This window comes from Diachasma alloeum, unplaced genomic scaffold, assembly GCF_001412515.2.
Source record: "Diachasma alloeum isolate Michigan unplaced genomic scaffold, Dall2.0 Dall_scaffold_00213, whole genome shotgun sequence".
NCBI classification, from domain to species: domain Eukaryota; kingdom Metazoa; phylum Arthropoda; class Insecta; order Hymenoptera; family Braconidae; genus Diachasma; species Diachasma alloeum.
Genome location: NW_021680378.1, coordinates 855,422 through 874,596, shown reverse-complemented (window position 1 = coordinate 874,596; position 19,175 = coordinate 855,422). Strand labels below are relative to the sequence as shown.

The following is a 19,175-nucleotide window of genomic DNA, read 5'->3' as shown; positions in this document are numbered from 1 at the left end:
AGAATTCCGGAGATTTTATTAGTAAAGTTTCTATGGAAACCACTGGCCTACTCGAATAAAACAGCGTTATGGTGGAGGCTTGAGTGATTTATAGACGTGAAGCTACCGGGTTAATTACTCGCGCATGATGTGCACTTTCCAATAGAAAATTGAGGGGAGAGGGAAGGGAATCGTTTGATTTTTCTCGAGGAGGGAGAGAGTTTTCGATTCATTTTTAAAATTAGAATTTCTAATTGTTTCAAAAATTCAAATGTTTCAGTTTCTGCAGATTTTGATTTTTAGGAATTTTGAAATTTTTTCTTACGATTGAGAAAGAAAGACTGAAATTTTGGACATTAAAATTTTTTTAAATTACAAAAATTCACATTTTTCCAAGTTTAAAAAATTTCAATTTTTCAAAATTGAAAATTTTCCATTTTTTCGAATTAACAGAATCAAAATTTTTTAAAACTTGAATAAATTTTTATTTTTCAACACTGAACATTGTTATTTTTCAAATATTCTCAATTCCCCAAATTTTGAAAATTGAAATTTCTTAGAACTTTAGTTGAACTTCTTTTTTTGGAATTGCAATTTTTTTTTAAATGAGGAATTTCAACTATTTATATAATTTCTTTCAATAACTAAACCAATTGGAGTTTTTAAAAACCTGAAAAATGATAAAAATTTCCAAAATGATAAAATTTTACTTTTCCAAAAATTCTAATTCTCCAAATTTTCATAGACTCAACGAAGAATTCCGAGAGCTCCGGCTGCAGGACCTGCGTCCCCTGGCAACGCTAGGAGTCGGTGGTTTCGGTCGCGTTGAACTCGTTCAGATAGCAGGCGACAACAGTCGATCATTTGCCCTGAAGCAGATGAAGAAAGCGCAAATAGTTGAGACACGTCAGCAGCAGCACATAATGTCAGAGAAGAGAATAATGGGTGAGGCTGACTGTGACTTCGTGGTGAAACTCTTCAAGACATTCAAGGATAGAAAGTACTTGTATATGCTGATGGAGGCATGCCTGGGAGGTGAATTGTGGACAGTGCTGAGGGACAAGGGGCACTTTGACGACTCCACAACGAGGTTCTATACGGCTTGTGTAGTTGAGGCATTCGATTATCTGCACTCGAGGAACATCATCTACAGGGATCTCAAGCCTGAGAATTTATTACTAGATAGCCAAGGGTAAGCGGAACTACTTGATTGATTGCGTTATCTGTTGTTGAGAAAATTCATTTTGAAACCAATATTGAGGGGAAGGTAAAGAAAATTTCAATATCGGGGCAATGTTGGCTGCCAACGTTGGGGTAACAGTAGTGATTAACGTTGGGATGATGTTGGCTATCAACGCTGGGGCAATATTGGCTGCCAAGGTTGAGATAATGTTGACTACCAATGTTAAGGTAATGTTGGATGCAAACTTTGGGCTCTGTTGGCAACCGACATTGGGACAATGTTGATTACCAACGTTAGGACAATGTTGGTTACCAACATTGGGGTAATATTCACGCCCAAGATTGGGGTAATGTTGGCAACCAACGTTGGCGCAATGTTGGTTGCCGACATTAAGGTAATATTGACTGACAACGTTGGAGTAATGTTGGCGCCCAATGTTGGCGCAATGTTGGCTTCCAACATTAAGGTAATATTTGCTGCAAACGTTGGGGGATAGTTGACGACCGACATTGGCATAATGTTGGCGACCAACGTTGGGGCAATGTTGGCTGCCAACACTGAGGTCGTATAGGCTGGAAACATTGGCGTACTGTTGGCAACCGACGTTAGGTCAATGTTGGTTATCAACGTTGGAGTAATATTGGCGACCGACATTGGGGTAATATTGACGACCGACATTGCGGTAATGTTGACTGACAACGTTGGAGTAATGTTGGCAACCAATGTTGGCGCAATGTTGGCTGCCAACCTTAAGGTAATATTGGCTGCAAACGTTTGGCTGCTGTTGGTGACCGATGTTGGGGTAATGTCGGCGGCCAACGATGGGCCAACATTGAGTTCGATAAATTATTTTCGTTCTTTCCATTTGTTTTTTTTTTAATTCTGTGGATTCTTGTTTCTCAATGTTCTTTCTTTGTAGATATGTCAAATTAGTGGACTTTGGATTTGCCAAGCGTCTGGATAATGGCAGGAAGACGTGGACATTCTGTGGAACCCCGGAATACGTAGCTCCAGAGGTGATATTGAACAGAGGACACGACATAAGTGCGGATTATTGGTCCCTTGGTGTTCTGATGTTCGAGTTGTTGACGGGAACGCCACCGTTTACTGGGGCCGATCCCATGAAGACTTATAACATCATTCTAAAGGGGATCGATGCCATCGAGTTCCCCAGGACCATCACGAGAAATGCCACGGCGTTGATCAAGAAACTCTGCAGGGACAATCCCGCCGAGAGGCTGGGGTATCAGAAGGGTGGGATCAGCGAAATTCAGAAGCACAAGTGAGTCTTTTTTCATAACTAGATCTGTGCGCGCGCTTTTGCGCGCGCTCATCTTTTTGTTGTGACAATGAAGAAATCGCATTTATTAAACTTCATATACTCATAGATGTTTTAGAAATATTAATGTATATTAATTTATAATGACTTAAAGAGATAATAATCTATAATGACTTGAAGAGAATTAAGAGAATGAAGAGAATAAAGAGTGAAACACCAGTGAATCATTTTTAATCTTCGATTACTTCTTTTTTTTTACTTTTTAAAATAATCTGGTTAAAATCTGGAATTGTTGAAAAATGAGGGGAGGGTTATGAATTGACTTCCCACAAAACTGAAAAAAAATTCTTGAATTCTTCGGAAAATTCCACAGTTTTCCAGATAACCGTAGCTCTTCAAGATTTTTCTCGAATTATTTGGGAAACCGAAGAATTTTCATGAATTTTTCAGAGTTTAGGATTTAAATGTATGAAAATCTGAGAAGCAAGAATTGATCATTTTTGCGTATGATAAATATAAAAAAATTAAAATTTGGGAAGTGAAAAATAATTTGTGCGTTAAAAAATTTAGAAATACTATGTTTATTTTCTCATGATCAACAATTAGGCAATTTAGATATTGTTTTGATATAAAGATAAACTTCACACATGAAAAAATGAAAAATATGACGCAGAAAATTTTTTGCCATTTGAAGAATTTGAAAATACCGGGGATTTTTTTCAGCGACTACTGCACTTGACTCATTGACCAATCAAAATTGCGGATTAGCGGTCGGGCAGTTTCGAGATATTTCAATATAAAACAACTTCACGTTTCTTTCATCTGTAGTAAAATAGGACAAATAGGATAAATGTAATAAATGAATTGAAGTGTTTCAATATAATTCATGGCATTTCATCTTTTGCAGGTGGTTTGATGGATTCAACTGGGAGGGCCTGAGGGCGAGAACTCTGGAGCCTCCAATAATGCCGAGGGTTCAACATCCCACAGACACAGCCAATTTCGACGAATATCCACCTGATGCTGAACCTCCACCGCCAGACGACATCTCAGGATGGGACGCTGATTTCTAATAATTTAGCATTGATCGATTGAATTTTTTTTCTGCCCTATTTGGTCAGAAAAAAAATTTTAATCGATTGGCAATAATTGAATGACGATCGCATCGAAATTTATTAACTAATAATTTATCGGTCAATCCCAATTAAATCGCATCCTTCGAATGATAAATTCAAATTTTTAGGTGAAAATATTGAAATTCGATCGTTTTTTTTGGGAAGAAAAAATCGAAAAATCAAGGAAATCGAAGGGTTTTGGATGTGAGGATGAGGTGATTGATGAATGAGTGACGAGTCAATTGTAGATTCTGTGGTTACCAAATGAAGAAACTCATTAAAATGCGTGACGAATTGTGTAATTGGAGATTTAGCTCAGTGGTGAAAGGAGATGATTTCTGGGGGGATTTTTCTATAGACATTTTTTGTGGAGAATTTCATGCTCTTCACAAAGTATTTTATGACATTGGCTCGTGGGGTAATTAATTGTCGAGATATTTGCGAAATTAACAGAGAGGTTGTGGATTTTTTTGAAACTGAAATTTCTTCGTTGATGTAATTACGCAATTACCTCGGTAATTATCGAGGGTACGAAAAAATGTCTTGTATATTTTTTGTGAGAAATTTCACGCTCTAAAAAAAAGTCCTCAGGCATTTTTCTCTAAACCCTATAGTTTCCAAAATATCCGTAAAAATTCTTGATTCCATTTTGGAAATTCTCTCTCACGACTCAGCTAATGATTTTAACTGAAAAAAATACGTTATTTGTCTTTTTTAATTAGAAAGGCCTGTGATAGTGATTGTTAGGCCGATGGGGACGAATGCCTGTGCATAAGACACTAAATTAATAGAAATTCGTGATGATAAATTAAAATTGAAAAGAATTAGGAAAATTTTAAATAACAAAATGGTAATTATTGTCGAAGCTTAATTAATTTAATCGAAAATTCGTGCTTCCTCCGAGGCTGCCAGTGCCACGTGCCATGAATGAATCTTTAGATGATTTTCCTGTAGTTTTGATCATAACGAAATTTAATTTCAACTTTTAGTCGACGAATTTAATGAAAGAAAAATGGAAATTAACGAAAAAAAATGTTATTGAGACGATCTTGCCACGGACACGTAGTGAATGATCAGGAAAATATTTTTGAACAATTTTTAATCGGTTATTGAAAGTGATGAATGACGATAAATCAGTGGTGGAGTAAATGTCCATAATTTGTTGTTTATTCGTTTTTAATAGAGTTTATTACAGGATTTATTATATCAAATATATTTTTCATGATTTTCGAGAGATAATTTAGGGTAAGTCGTGTAAATAAGTCGATAGGTTAATTATATATTGAGTAATGATTGATTAATTGATGATGAATAAAGTTTTATTGACGAGAAAAATGATTTTTTTGTCCTTTGTTTATGATTTTTTTTTTCATAATTCAGGAGATTATTACATTTCTCTTATTATTATATATTGTGCAGATGGACCTATTGTTTTTTTTTAAAGGAAAAATTTTGATGATTTCATGTTGTTTATTTTAGATTCATCGAGATAATTTCGAGTAAAAATTCGTATCGACTTCGCTAGCTGCGTTTTCGAGGAATATCTCCGAATCTAAGGGAGATAGCGAAATTTTTATAATGACCTTTTTTGTAGAGCCGATCGAGGGCTACAAAAAAGGTCATGACAAAAATTTTCCTATCCCCCCTAGATCTCGAGATATTAATTGAAAACTGCACGATAGTAAAAAACGACTTGAATTTTTTACCGCTTCGCTACTAAATTATATTTTTCCCGCGCTCCCCCCGCTCCTGCGCACTCGCGCGTCCCGCGGACCCGTTGCCGCGCATGACGTCACAGTGTGCCGGCAGCCGGCGTCTCAGTTCATTTCCCGGAGCTGCCGAAGACGTGCGTTTCAAAACCTCTCAGGATCATTTTCCCAATTTTTTTTGTGTTTTTTTCCCCGCAATTTCGAGGGAAAATTCACCGTCTCTCCATCGGCGTTGAGGAAATTATCAATTTGGGTGAGTAATCTGGGATTTAACGGATTTTTGCGGACTTTTTTGGGGACTCGTGAGACAAAGGGTCGACTCGAAGGACGAAATTCCTTTGTTCTCGGGGACTCGCGGCGTACGTAAACATTTTTTTTCGTGGAAGTCATCGTCGACGATAGGCCTCTGGTATGTGTATCGGAGACGCTGATGAGGTGTTGAATTGCGAGACACACGAGGCGATTCGGCGTTGAATTACGATTACGTGGCTTGGTTGCAGGGGGTGAGTCCCGTGAATCAGGATTTTACAGTTTTCGTGGGGTTTGAAATTTTTTTTAGATAATAGGGTAAACAGGTCAATTTCTGGACGGGGATTAGTTTCTTGACGATTTCAACTTGCATTGAATATCCTATCGTTAAAAGGTACTATAAATAAAATGAAAACTGCACTGATTATTTCACCTTTCAATAATATTACTCGTGTATAATCCTGTGATCAATTTTTTTTTCTATTGATTTTTCTATTGATGACAGTTAATAAATGGAAAAGAATATGGCCCAGTCGTCCGGAAATTAGGGGTTTAAGCTATATTCAACTATTTCTTAATTTAATTATTTTTCGTTTTGTTATTTTCACTTCAAATAATTTTTTTCTGCTATTTAACACATTCTTGGTGGTATGAAATCCATCATATCCTCAGTTAGGTGATTCTTTTATTTTAGATCCTACCGCGAAACTCGAATTTCCTTTAACCGTCCAGCAATTGGCCTGTTCATCCTAGACCTTTTTGTTCTGGAAATCCAGGGGAAATATTTATTCCGTTTATCGAACAGAACAATCTTCGGAGGAATGATCAAAAATTCTGATAAATATCAACATTTAAGGGAATACAGATTTGAGCCCTAAACAATTATGATTGATATGTAAATTTCGTAAAAGTGGACGAAACGCCCAGTACAGGGGAATTAACTCGCAAGATGAAAAGGTTTATTGGGGATTTCACGGGGTAAAGGTGCAGGAAAATATTCGGAATTGTTGGTTTTTGGTAGGCGGAAAAAATAGAGCAGGAAAAAGTAGCTCACACCTCCAGAACATGCTAACATTCACTAAACTTAAAAATTTTATTTTGTCTATTTTTTCCGGGATTTTTTTTTTGATATAATTGAGGTTTTTTGGGGTTTTTCATGGATTCTTTTTTGACAAGTAGCTGAACGAGACGAAAAATTACAGAAAAATGCCAGGAATTGTTTTTTGTTGTTGTTAGAGTTGAACTCACATTTCGGGGAAATGGGGTTTCCGTTGTTTCTATTGAGAAATCCGCAGTTCTGGTATTCTGAATTGAAAAATAAATATTTTGAGATTGGAACCTGTTATAAGGAAAATGTGAAAAGAAATTTTAATGAAATTTTTGTGAGATTAATTTTTTTTTTTGGTAATTGAGGATTTTTTGTGGGTTTTTCATCGATTTTTCAATGCTTAAAAGTTGAAATTAAATTGATTATTATTACTAAAACTCCAGTCAAACTCCTGCATCTGGGGGTCATCAAAAATATCAGGAATTGTTTTTTTTGTTGTTTAGAGTTGAACTCACATTTCAGAGAAATGAGGTTTCCATAGTTTCTATTGAGATATCAACAACTCTATTGTTAGAAATTAACAATTTAAGAATGTAAACTGAAAATTGTTCTAGGGAAAAATATAAGAAGAGATTTAAATGAAGTTTTCGTGAATTTGTTAATTTTTTTAAGATAATTGAGAAATTCTTTGGGTTTTCTCACGGATTTCTTAATGCCTAAAAGTTTAAATTAAATTATACCTAAAATTACAGTCGAACTCCCTCTTCTGGGAGTCATCAAAAATATCAGGAATAATTTTTTGTTTACAGTTGAACTCACATTTCGGAGAAAACAGGTTTTCATAGTTTCTATTGAGACATCAACAGCTCTATTATTTTAATTTCTAAATCAACAATTTAAGAATGGAAACTAGAAACTGTTTTGTTTTTTTATTGATATGTAGCAATAGTTATTTGATTATTTACAAAACGGATAATAAATTACAAATTTACAAATTACAAAAGGTTTAAAAATTTGTTACAATTTGAGAATAATTGATATTATCTTGTCTGTGCTTACGTTAGATTCTGATTGTACGTGTTTTAATGAACTCGTGGATTATTTTAAGCAGTTCTAGTTTCGCTGACACCTGGAAACTGTTCTGGGGAAAAATGTGAGAAGAGATTTACATGAAATTTTCGTGAATTTGTTAATTTTTTTCAAGATAATTGAGGATATCTTTGTGTTTTCTCATCGATTTTCCAATGACTAAAAGTTGAAACTAAATAAATCAGTCAATTTATTATGCCTGAAACAACAGTAGAACTCGTTTACCTGAGTACCAACGAATTTCAATAAATTCCAGAGTAAAATCCAGGGAAAATGGATCGAGGAGGAGGACGAGGTGGTCGTGGAGGTGGTCGAGGTGCGTTGATAGAGGCCTTGAAGAAGAAGGCACTGGCCCAAGGATTAGCTGGAGAGTCTCCAGAGGCATTGCCACCCCCAGTGGTTGAGTCAGCACCAGCACCAATGGTTCAATCCCCAGCTCCTGTGCCTCGACCCTCACTGCCAACACGATCAATCCCACCAGCAGGTCTTTCCCCAGCTCTTGTTCCTCCACAAATTCCCACAAGATCAATTCTCCCAGTTGCACAGGCTCCACAGCTTCCAACGAGATCAATTCCCTCGATGTCCCAGCCCCCCAGATTCCCCACACGATCAGTCCCTTCACTCCCTCCAAGAAATGAACCTCCGGCTGCCCCTGTGGATTTGCCTCCAAGCTCACCATTCACTGCCAGTGAAACTGCATCGCCTAGCAAGGCTCGAGGGAGGGCTAATCTACTGGAGACGACTCTCAGACAAACATCTAGTGCTGCTACAGCTCAAATACCTGGTGAGAGAATTTTTAAATCAGAGTTTAGCATGCGAATCAATGGCTTTATGGAAAAATATCAAAACAGCTTTAGTCTAGAAGAGAAAATTCGCACTAAAAAGTGTCTTTTGACATTTTTTCATAGGATCAGTGGTTACTCAAATTATTGGACAATTAGTTGATGGTGTCATGATTCCGGGGGAATATTAAATTTAAACCTTCATATTTTTTTCGTGGGTTGAGAGGAAAATGTCAAACGTTTTTTTGTCGATGAGGAAATTTCCCACAAAATGTTCCCCTGAAATGATCTCTTAAACCCACTAATCACCGAGATGATGACATATTTAGTATTAGACACGACTTGAAGAATCAGTTTCATCAATTTTGTCAATTTTGTTTTTTTCATTGTGCATGTATCTCGATGACGAGTGATTTTGTGAAAAAATGTCAAGAGAACATTTGTTTGGAGGAGAAAATTCCCACCAAAAAGTGTCTTTTGAAATTTTTACATAGGATCAATGATTACTGAGATTATTGGACAATTAGTTGATGATGTCATGATTCAGGGGAAATATTACATTTTTTAGCTATTCCTTAATTATCTGGGGGATGAGCGGATTGGGAGGGAAATGGCAGACGTTTTTTTGTAGATGAGGAAATTTCCCACAAAATGTTCCCCTGAAATTGTCTCTCAAACCAACTAATCACCGAGAGGATGACATTTAGTATTAAACATGACTTGAAGAATCAATTCCATCAATTTTGACAATTTTGTTTTTTTCATTGTACATGTATCTCGATGACGAGTGATTTTATGAAAAAATGTCAAGAGAGCGTTTGTTTGGGGGAGAAAATTCTCACCAACAAGTGTCTTTTGACATTTTTTCATAGGAGCAGTAGTTCCTGAAATTTTTGAAGAATTAAGTGATGGTACATGATTCAAGGGAAATATTCAATTTTTTAGTTATTCATTAATTATCTGGATGATCAGTGAGGAAATTTTCCCCGAAATGTTCTCCAGAAATCACTCATCACATTGAAATTGTCAAAAATGTCTCGGCAACTCCAAAAGTGTGGAAAACTTTTGTGGATTCTAATGGATTGATATGAACTCATGGCCCATTAGAGGCTCTTAAGCATATTCAATATTTGGGGTTTAAATTTGACATAACATTATTTTTCCTTGAAGAATGCACTTAAATTTGCAATTATATAATTTCGTGTACTCAAAAAAAATTTTTTTTTTCTTAATTTCGCTGAACGTTGAAAAAAAGCACTTCGAAATTTGAATGAGAAACAAAAGATAATGTAATTCTAAAATTACAAATTGTGAAGCTCTAATCGAGTCAATATAATCATTGTTTTTCATCGTTTGAATTTTAATACTGAAGTAGTTCTATTTTTTCCCTAACTAAACAGTTTTCATAAATTTGTTTTATCCATCATAAGTTTTTTTTACCACTTCAGCTGGACCAACAGCGCCACCACGAGTTGGCATGGGTCGAGCCTCTCTCATCAGTAAACTCACCGCCCAGCCGACATTATCCCCGCTCCCAGCAGAGCCCCTGCCACCGCAGTTGGAGCCACCAAAGGCACCAGCAACAGCAGCAGCAGCACCTCCTGCCCCAAGCATGTCTGGAGACAACCAAGGTGTCACTGGTAGTTTGGCAGGTATGACCCTTGGCGAACACTCTGGAGGATCTGGAAGTGATCTCAGTGTCCCCATCTCCAGAATGGGAACCAGTGGAGATCCTGTGGACATCATGTCGAATTACCTGGGCCTCACAAACAATCCTAACAAGGGAATCTTCAGATACGAAACTAGATTCGAACCTGAGACAGACTCACCACGTGTTAGGAATGCTCTCCTCAATCAGCATCTGCAGTTGCTGGGAAAATGCAAAATATTCGATGGAGTTCTGCTTTACGTGCCCAACAGATTAACTGAAGAGGTAATTTCCTTGACTAAATTTGATGAGAAGAAGTTTTAAATATTCTTCATTAAATTTTTGCAACATGTTTCCTCTTATTTCCTCTAACGAATGGAGGATTTTCTCCAGAATTCTTTTATCAAGATGAGAAAAATAGAATTAACAACATTTAATAATAAACAATCCAACTGACAAACATCAATAAAAATCATTTTCTGAGAAACAAATATTGGAATTATCAAACGTAATTGCATTTTAGTTTTTAATCAATCATTAAATGAATGAAACAACAAAAAACAACTGCAGTAATTAATAAATATCTCTAAATAATGCAATTGTTTCAGCAAACGACGTTGAAATCGATTCGCCATGACGACGTGCCTGTAACAATCACCCTGATCTTTCAAAAGCAGCAGAAGCCCTCGGAATCAGTCCAGTTCTTCAACATTCTACTGGGTAAAGTGATGAACTGCCTCAAGATGGTGCGGATAAATCGCAACAATTTCAATCCCCGTTGTGCCCATAAAGTGGAGCAGCACAAGATGGAGCTCTGGCCAGGCTACGTCACAGCCATTGAGGAGGTCGAGGGTGGCCTCAAGCTCAACATCGACGCCTCTCACAGGTAAAATGTTCTATGAAAAAAACTCCATTTATTAATCCAATTTAGAAATGAATATCAATTTTTTTCTTGAATGACTAAAAATGGAATATTCCCCTTCAATCAGCACACGTCACCTAATTGTCCAATAATCTCAGTAACCATTGATCCTGTGAAAAAATGTCAGAAGACATTTTTCGTTGGAAATTCTCTCCTCCACAAAAAATGTCTCTTCACATTTTCCCCTAAATCCCCTCGCTAATGAGATAATTGAGAATTCCTCAGAGATTCCAGGACAAATAATCACGATTTAATTATCCCACAGGGTAATGAGAACCGACACAGTTCGGGACTACATGGGAGAACTCCTCAGGCAGACTCGAGACAGGGGAAATTTCAGGGATGCGGTGACAGCCGAACTCCTGGGGATGACAGTTCTCACTCGATACAACAACAAGACCTACAGAATTGACGACATCCACTGGGACAAGAGTCCAAGCTTCACGTTTGACTGCAAGGGGAAAGACATATCTCTAGCCCAGTACTACAAGGCCCATTGGAACATGGAGATTGTGGACATGAAGCAGCCCCTGATCTATCACAAGGCCAAGAAGAAACTCCCTCAGGGGGGAACCCAGGAGGACGAGGTCCTGCTGATCCCTGAGCTTTGCTATCTCACTGGTCTAACTGACAAAATACGAAACAACTTCAGGATCATGAGGGACTTGGCAGCAATTACTCAGGTAAAATAATTTTTTCAATGGTTGGGACAACATGGGCCATCGTCTTGTTGTTTTTAAGGCCCGGGTGTACTATCTTCTATTTTTTTTCATCTTTCGTCATCTAAGTTTTGAAAAATTATTAATGAATAATCCAAAAAAAAGTAGCAGAAATTCTCAATTTTTTCAAAGAGCATTTTTAATTTATATTCAGAATAAGTTGAATAACAGGAAATGGAAAAATGTATCTGATTTACGGTGACAAATGGCGGCCTGTCAACCAATATCATGCCGGGAGAAAACTGATTTCGTAAATATTTTCCCACACTGCACAGAGACATTTATTACGGAAAAGACTCTTTGAAAAAAGTTGTAATATTTTGGAGAATTTTTTAATCAAACTTTTATTACATAAAAATGGCAGATGACTACATACCACTGTTTTAAAAATTGAGATACTTAACTGTCACTTCTCATGAGGAGTTAGTGGTTTGTTATCCACCATAGAAAATGACACCTAATAGATCATTTGCCACAGCGAATCAGATATTTGTAATTTCCACTTTTTTCAACTCATTCTGAATCTCAATTTAAAACGCTCTTTGAAAAAGTTCAGAATTTTTTCTATTTTTTTTATCATTCTCATAATTTTTGAGAATTTCTACATGATTTACCACTCAATTGACAATTTTGGATTACGAATATAAAAAAAATCCATATAAAATTCGAAAGATAGTACACCCAGACCTTAACTTGACATTTTCCAGGCTTTTTGGTGAGAAAAATTTGGAAAATCTATCTTTCATTATTTTTTACATGAAATGTTAATTTTGTGTTTTTCATAAATTTTTGTTCCTTTTTTATTATGGCCTTTTTCCTGCCACATTCGATATTGGTTTTTTCAATTACTTTTTACAATTACTTAATAATTATGATTGAAAATCTCACATGCTTTTTTTTAGAAATATGATTGAAATTTGGATTATTGCTAGGTTGTACCTGAGCAACGTCGTCAGGTGATCAGAAAGTTCATTCAAGACGTGAAAAATACACCCATTGCCAATGAATTACTCCAGTACTGGGGGCTGCAGATTGAAGATGATCTGACAAGATTGAAGGGAAGAGTATTGCCAGCTGAAATTATTCATTTTGGTAATGGAGCGACATTCAAGGTAAACGAGAAGGCAGACTGGGGTAGACCAGCCACCACCAATCCCCTCCTGAGGTGTGATGGAATGAAGAACTGGTTCATCTGCTTCACTGAGAGGGACCAGAAAATTGCTGATGAATTTATCAAGATGTTGAAGAGAGTTGGGGGAACGATGAGGATGGACATTGGAAATCCTCAGAAGGTTGCACTGAGGAATGACAGCACTCAGAATTATGTCCAAGAGATCAGGAAGGCCATTAGTTCTGATGTGGATATGATTGTTGCTATTGTACCGACAGTCAGGCTTGACAGGTATTCTGCTATCAAGAAGGTCTGCTGTATCGAGTGTCCCGTCAGGTCACAGGTGAGTAGTCTTCAGTGGTAATTAGCAAAGGAATGATTTTAGTGATAATCCATGCAGTTAGTATTGTTTTGCTCATATTTTTATCGACTTTTTTCATTAAAATTAATGGTCAAGGCTTGTAATATTCATCTGCAGACGATTAATTTAGGTAGAATAATTCGTTGTTGATATTATTAATTCAGTAGGGAAGCGATCAAACGGTTCAAGTCGATTTTGGCTATTGGCCATTTTTTAATGAATACCTCGAAATCTAAGGGAGATTGGAAAAATTTTCCCATCGCATTTTTAGTGGCACTCAATTCCCTCTACAGAAAAGGTTATTATGAAAATTTCGCTGTCTCCCTTAAATTCGGAAATATTTCTGGAAAACTCAACTAAAGACTAAATTAACTTGAATCGTTTGACCATTTCGCTACTAAATTTTTTAATTGAAAATTGAAATCAAGATGATGAAGATATTTTAATTCTTCAAATATTCCGTAATTGATAGTTAATGATAGGATACTCCATTCTGCAATTTGTTTTATCCTTTTGCAATGCTTCAGAATGGTTATTTTGCACATCATTTCCTTCTATCATGTATAATTCATTATTCATTTCATTTTATTAAATTGAATAAGATTTTTTTTCAACTAATTTTCTCGGATTTTCAACTTGTTTGAATGTTATCATCATCATTATTCTTATTATCCCTTTCTTCTATACAACCGATTTTTTTTTACAGTGCTATCTCTCCCGTCAGTCCTTCGATAAAATGTTAATATAGAAAAATTTTATTTACATACTTGAATGAATTTGGAACATCACATTTGAAGAAACCATCAGAAAGCTCACATTCAGGGAAATTTATGAAAAATTTGAAATTTTCAACAACCATCAGAAAAATCAAATCAACCAATGTAGCTATCGTAATCATCTTTTAACTTCGACTTAATGGCATTAAAACAAACATTTTAAGCTATGATTGAATTAATTTGAAGCATAATATTCAAAGATTTCCCCGGAATTCCGATTTTCAACAAATACAAAATTTTTGCAATTTTCAAATAAATCAAAATAACGATTATTGCTATCGCCTTCATCTTCGAACTCGGTCAAAAGCACATCCAAACAAATTTTTTTAAGCCATCATTCAATCAATTCAGAACATTTTTGTTTATTACCATGGAACAACCGATTTTAGAAAAAAATCGAAAGTTAAAAAAACTAATCGATGAATTAAATTTTAATTAATGGCGATCGTTAGGGCTCAACAATCCCTACATTTGAAGAAAAAAAACAATTCCATCCATTCATTAGCGAACAATTGAAGAAAAAATTTGTTGCATACATTGGAACAAAAGCAAAAATAATAAATAATTCAATTTTTTCAGGTCATCGTCACAAAGACAATCTCCGACGAGAGGAAAATAAAAGCAGTTGCTGAAAAAATCGCCATTCAGATGAACTGCAAGCTGGGTGGTGCCCCCTGGGCCCTCGTCATGCCCTTCGAGAACGTCATGGTGGTGGGAGTGGACGTTTATCATGCCCCAGCTGGTCAACCCAAGACTGGAAGTGTCACTGGGTTGGTGGCAAGTCTCGACAAGGCCATGACCACTTGGCACTCCAGCACTGGTATTCAGGGCCCTCAACAGGAGATCATCGACATTCTCAAGACCTGCATTGTCTCCGCTCTGAATGCCTACAACAGGCGACGTGGCACCTACCCAGACAGAATTATCGTTTATCGTGATGGCGTTGGAGACGGACAGCTCAATTTCATTGCTGAGTACGAGATTGGACAGCTCAAGGATGCATTTAAATCGGTCGATCCTTCTTATTCACCGAAGCTGACTGTCATTATTGTGCAGAAGAGGATCAACACGAGGGTCATGACTTTGGTGAGACCACTCTTCCATTTTTACTTTCTACTCGTGAATTTTTAGTTGATCATTTCAATGGCATCGTTTTCAATAAAAATTATCTCGGTAACGAGTCGACGTACGAGGTAATATCAGAAGACATTTTTTGTTGGAAATTTTATCCTCAACAAAAAATGTCGTTTCACATTTTCCCCTAAACCCCGTAGTTTTCGAGATATTCATGAAAACAGTTGTGCACATTTCGTTTTTTTTTATGTTAAATTTGGAAATTTATTGATTTGTTTTCATTTATTTCTCTTTAGAAAGGGAATAACCTGCAGAACCCGGTGCCAGGAACGATTGTCGACTCAGTGGTGACTCGAAGAAACTGGTATGACTTCTTTCTGGTACCTCAGACTGCCAAACAGGGTACAGTCACCCCAACTCACTACGTCGTTCTTCTCGACGAGGCAGGCTTCAAGACTGATCATCTCCAGAGGCTCTCCTACAAACTCTGCCACCTTTACTACAATTGGCCAGGTACCATCAGGGTACCTGCGCCCTGTCAGTATGCCCACAAGCTGGCTTATCTCGTGGGCCAGAATCTCCAGGCACGACCCAATGATAGTCTAGCCGAGTGCCTATATTATCTTTAAAAAATCTCAAAGCTTTAAAAAAATGGTGAAAAATTCAGAGAAAATGCATTGATGATGTCGAGATCATCCAGGAGATGATGATGACGGTATAAAATACCATCCGATAATTTTTCCATTTGCGAAAAAATTTAAAAGGCAAAAAGCCGATTTTCTGGAAAACAGAAAAAAATGAAATTGCTTCTGAAAAAAAAAACTAAGAAAATGTGTAATTTTCTAAAATCGTCTAGAAGATTATGATTATGACAGAGAGTATGTGCGAGAATTTTTTCGCTTGAGAAAAAAATACTGAGAGGAATAATGACGGGAAAATATTGGTTAAGAATATGACTTTTTTATTTTTTTATTATCTAAGACGTGAAAATGTATTAAGACCCTGGGGTCTCACCGAGTTCCAAAGTCCCATGACAAAGATTAGTCCTTAATTTTTTTTTATTTTTTTAATTTTTTTTTCATTTTTTATTTCGAAGAAATTCGAAACTTTGATTTTTTCCTGTGAGAAATTGAGGAGTGAGGTGAGCTGATAAATATAATGTTCATTATGAAGATATCTCGGCAGCTATTGTGTTTAGGGGAATATGAGTAAGACATTTTTTGTGGGGAATTTTATAAGCTGCAAGAAATGTCTTGTGACTTTTTTCGATGAACCCAATGGTTTCAGAGATATTCACGAATTAACGCGAACAGTTTTTTTTGCTCATCCCATTTTTTCAATTTTTTCGTTGAAATTATTTATTAAGGCTTGGAATATTCGTCTAGGGTCAATTAATTTAGGTTGAGCGATTCATTGATAACATTGTTCTATCAAACATTCCGTATTTCATTTATTTGATAATTAATTGAAAATTAAAATCAAAATTCGTTGATAACTGAAGTGTTTTTTTCTCATAAAATGGAAAAAAATCAGAAAAATTCATTTCAAATGAATAGTTAGTGACAATTACTCCATTTAATTGCCCTTAATTAATTCCAATATTAATTTTTTTTTCATTTTTTTTCTTTTGATTTTTAATTTTTCATTTCATTTTTACGATTTGAATCGTAGGAAAATAGAGTAAGGAATAGTTGTGATGGGGACAACAGGGTCACAATAACGACGAGTATTCAACGATTGTGATTCAAGTGCCTTTGAAACTTGAAGTATAAACAAAAATATTGAAAATGTTCAGAGTTTAATCACTTGAGAGTATTAAGAGATAAAGTACAATAAATATTAGAGTACTTATTTTTTATAACAATGTTTGTCAGTTGAATGAGGAATGGATGAACTTTGAGTTGAGTTTGCATTATTTTTTATTAAAAAAATTAGTGACTGAAGTGGTGAAGTGGTGGGACGTGATTTAGGTTAATTGGCATCTGTTAAGAGGGAAGAAAGTGTCAATGAATTTTCTTCCCGCAAAAATATTATTGGAAGGATAATTGAATAAACAGCAAGACATTGGAAATCGACTTTTACGTTTCGCCACTTCCCTGACGAATCAACGAGTTGAAAAAAAATGAACTAAAAATTTATCGACAGTTGCTCACGTATAGGATATAAATATTTTGCACTAAAGTTTATCGAATTTTTCTGTTGCTTGACCCACGCATATATATTTTCCTCTTCAACTCCATAACTTAATTTTATTGTAACGTTGTTATGATATGGAAAAAAGTGTGGTTGAATGCGAAAAATGTATGATTAGAATTTTTGAAATAAAAGTTTGAGAAAAATATTGCATTCCTTTTTCGTATTTTTTTACAGGTGAAACTCCTTAAAAATGTCAAAATAAACAAAAAATTATGTTGAACTATATTATTCTATCAGAGATTCCATTTTTCATTAATTTAATAATTAATTAAAAAAACAAATCAAAATTTTGTCGTAATTGAAATATTTATTCCTAAAAAAAAATGAGGTTGAAAAATTCATGAATAATATTCTGTCAAACCTTTCATATTTAATTTATTTAATAATTGATTAAAAATTGAAATAAAAAAAAAATTGAAATAAAAATTGTTCCTCAAAGAAACAGAAATTAAAAGCAATAAATTGGGTTAAACAATTAATTGCTAATATTATTCTATCAAACCTTCTCTATTTAATTTATTTAATAATCAATTGAAAAAAAAATCAAAATTCGTTGATAATTGTAGTATTGGTTCCTTAAAAAAACAAAAACAAAATACAAAAAATTAGATTGAACAATTATTTGATAATATTATTCTACCAACTGTCCCCATTTAATTTATCCAATAAGTAAAATCTAAATTAATCAATTTACAGTAAAAGAAAATCGTTGATAATTGAACTATTTGTTCCCGCAAAAGCTCCAAAAGAATTCCCAAAAGCATTGAAAAATCTTCCCAGTCTCATCGAAAACCCGTAAAAAAAACAAAAATAAACAACAATCCGGGGAATCTATCCGCACATCCGCACCACTCTCCTCAAAAATTCAAACAGCTTCGATTCCCCTATTGCCCCCCACTCCTTGCCCCGGCGCATGCGCAATTCTTGTTTACAACTGCGGAGAGAGTCAGCCTATACCCAACCGTACACACATGACCTTTTCAAGATGGACACGAGCTAGTGGCCCGTTTGGTCCTCGTGTGCGACGTAAATAAATCTCTTCCTGGTGAAAAACTCCCCAAAAACCGTGAAAAAATCTCCTCAATCCCTCGAAAAATCGCCCCCATAGTCTCATCCCCCACCCCCGAGCCTCCAAAAACTCCCCCGACAAGTGATTAAAACCGATAAAAACAAAAAACCCAAAACAATAAAATATTGTTTTCATCAGTGAAACGGGGAGAGGAAAAATTCCGGATAAAAAGTGACGTGAATAATTCCAACTGACTCATTCCACCGAAATATTATTAAATCTTTGTAAAAAAAAATTGTGAACTCAGTCTGTTGTGACGCTCACGGCCCTCCCCCGGGCCCAACAAGGACAGATTTATCTCGTCCTCGTGGTGAGAGAGACATGTTTTTTTACGTTATTTCCCTCGCACTGAAATGGTGAAGTGAAGTGAACGACTGGTGAAGTACAGGGGACACCCCGGGACGCAGTTTCCGGGTGGATTTTTCGGAGATAGCGGCTGTTGTTTTTTTTGTGCCCCGAGTTTTCGAGTGGATGAGACAGTTTTTTGGTGAAGTTTCTCGGGGTTTTTCCGGTGGTGATGGCGCCTAGGGGGACGTAGGGGCCTCCTCGGGCATCCTGGGGGATAGGGGAGGGGATATTCAGACGCAGCGACCACGTTTTCGGGGAATATAACGCGTAAGTGAAGGCTTTTCAGAGTTTTTTTGGACATTTGGGGGGGAGAGATTTTGGGGCTCTCTGTGGATTTTAGGGAGTGTTTGGAGCGGTTTGGGATTTTATAGGGGCGTGGGGAGCAGGGGGGGTGGAGTGCGTTGTTGGTAAATAGTGTGGGTTTAGGGCGGGGGAAGATGCTTCGGGAGGTTTTTTGGGAGTTTTGGCAGTTTTTCGTGAGTTTTTCTAGGGTTTCGGGAGGTTTTTAGAGGAAGGGA

General features: G+C 36.2%; 3 protein-coding genes across 6 annotated transcripts in view; all 3 read left to right on the top strand.

Moving 5' to 3' along the window:
• The window catches only part of LOC107037098 (cGMP-dependent protein kinase, isozyme 2 forms cD4/T1/T3A/T3B), a 49,815-nt gene extending 44,921 nt beyond the window's left edge, over positions 1-4,894 (top strand). For all 4 annotated transcript variants that reach the window (XM_015255455.1, XM_015255459.2, XM_015255458.1 and 1 more), the window contains 3 exons: positions 725-1,171; positions 2,082-2,444; positions 3,349-4,894. In XM_015255455.1, the coding sequence (XP_015110941.1) occupies positions 725-1,171; positions 2,082-2,444; positions 3,349-3,514 (976 nt within the window). In that variant the 3' untranslated portion in view covers positions 3,515-4,894. The remainder of the gene's footprint in view (positions 1-724; positions 1,172-2,081; positions 2,445-3,348) is intronic.
• Positions 4,895-5,387: 493 nt separating this feature from the next.
• Positions 5,388-17,377, top strand: LOC107037115 (piwi-like protein 1). The gene is made up of 8 exons (XM_015255489.1): positions 5,388-5,518; positions 7,908-8,435; positions 9,882-10,366; positions 10,690-10,967; positions 11,269-11,686; positions 12,655-13,176; positions 14,550-15,056; positions 15,341-17,377. Exons 2-8 carry the CDS (start codon positions 7,925-7,927, stop codon positions 15,671-15,673), a joined length of 3,054 nt encoding a protein of 1,017 aa, XP_015110975.1. The 5' UTR covers positions 5,388-5,518; positions 7,908-7,924; the 3' UTR covers positions 15,674-17,377.
• A 1,501-nt stretch (positions 17,378-18,878) lies between these two features.
• Positions 18,879-19,175, top strand: part of LOC107037127 (insulin receptor substrate 1) — a 24,040-nt gene continuing 23,743 nt past the window's right edge. The window contains exon 1 of the mRNA XM_015255510.1: positions 18,879-18,924. The gene's annotated coding sequence lies outside the window, so the exon portion shown is untranslated. The remainder of the gene's footprint in view (positions 18,925-19,175) is intronic.

Coding starts and splice junctions, on each gene's coding strand:
- LOC107037115 (XM_015255489.1), top strand. CDS start 7,925: ATGGATCGAGGAGGAGGACGAGGTGGTCGTGGAGGTGGTCGAGGTGCG. Junction 13,177..14,549: donor AGTGTCCCGTCAGGTCACAG/GTGAGTAGTCTT, acceptor CAATTTTTTCAG/GTCATCGTCACAAAGACAAT. Junction 15,057..15,340: donor ACACGAGGGTCATGACTTTG/GTGAGACCACTC, acceptor ATTTCTCTTTAG/AAAGGGAATAACCTGCAGAA.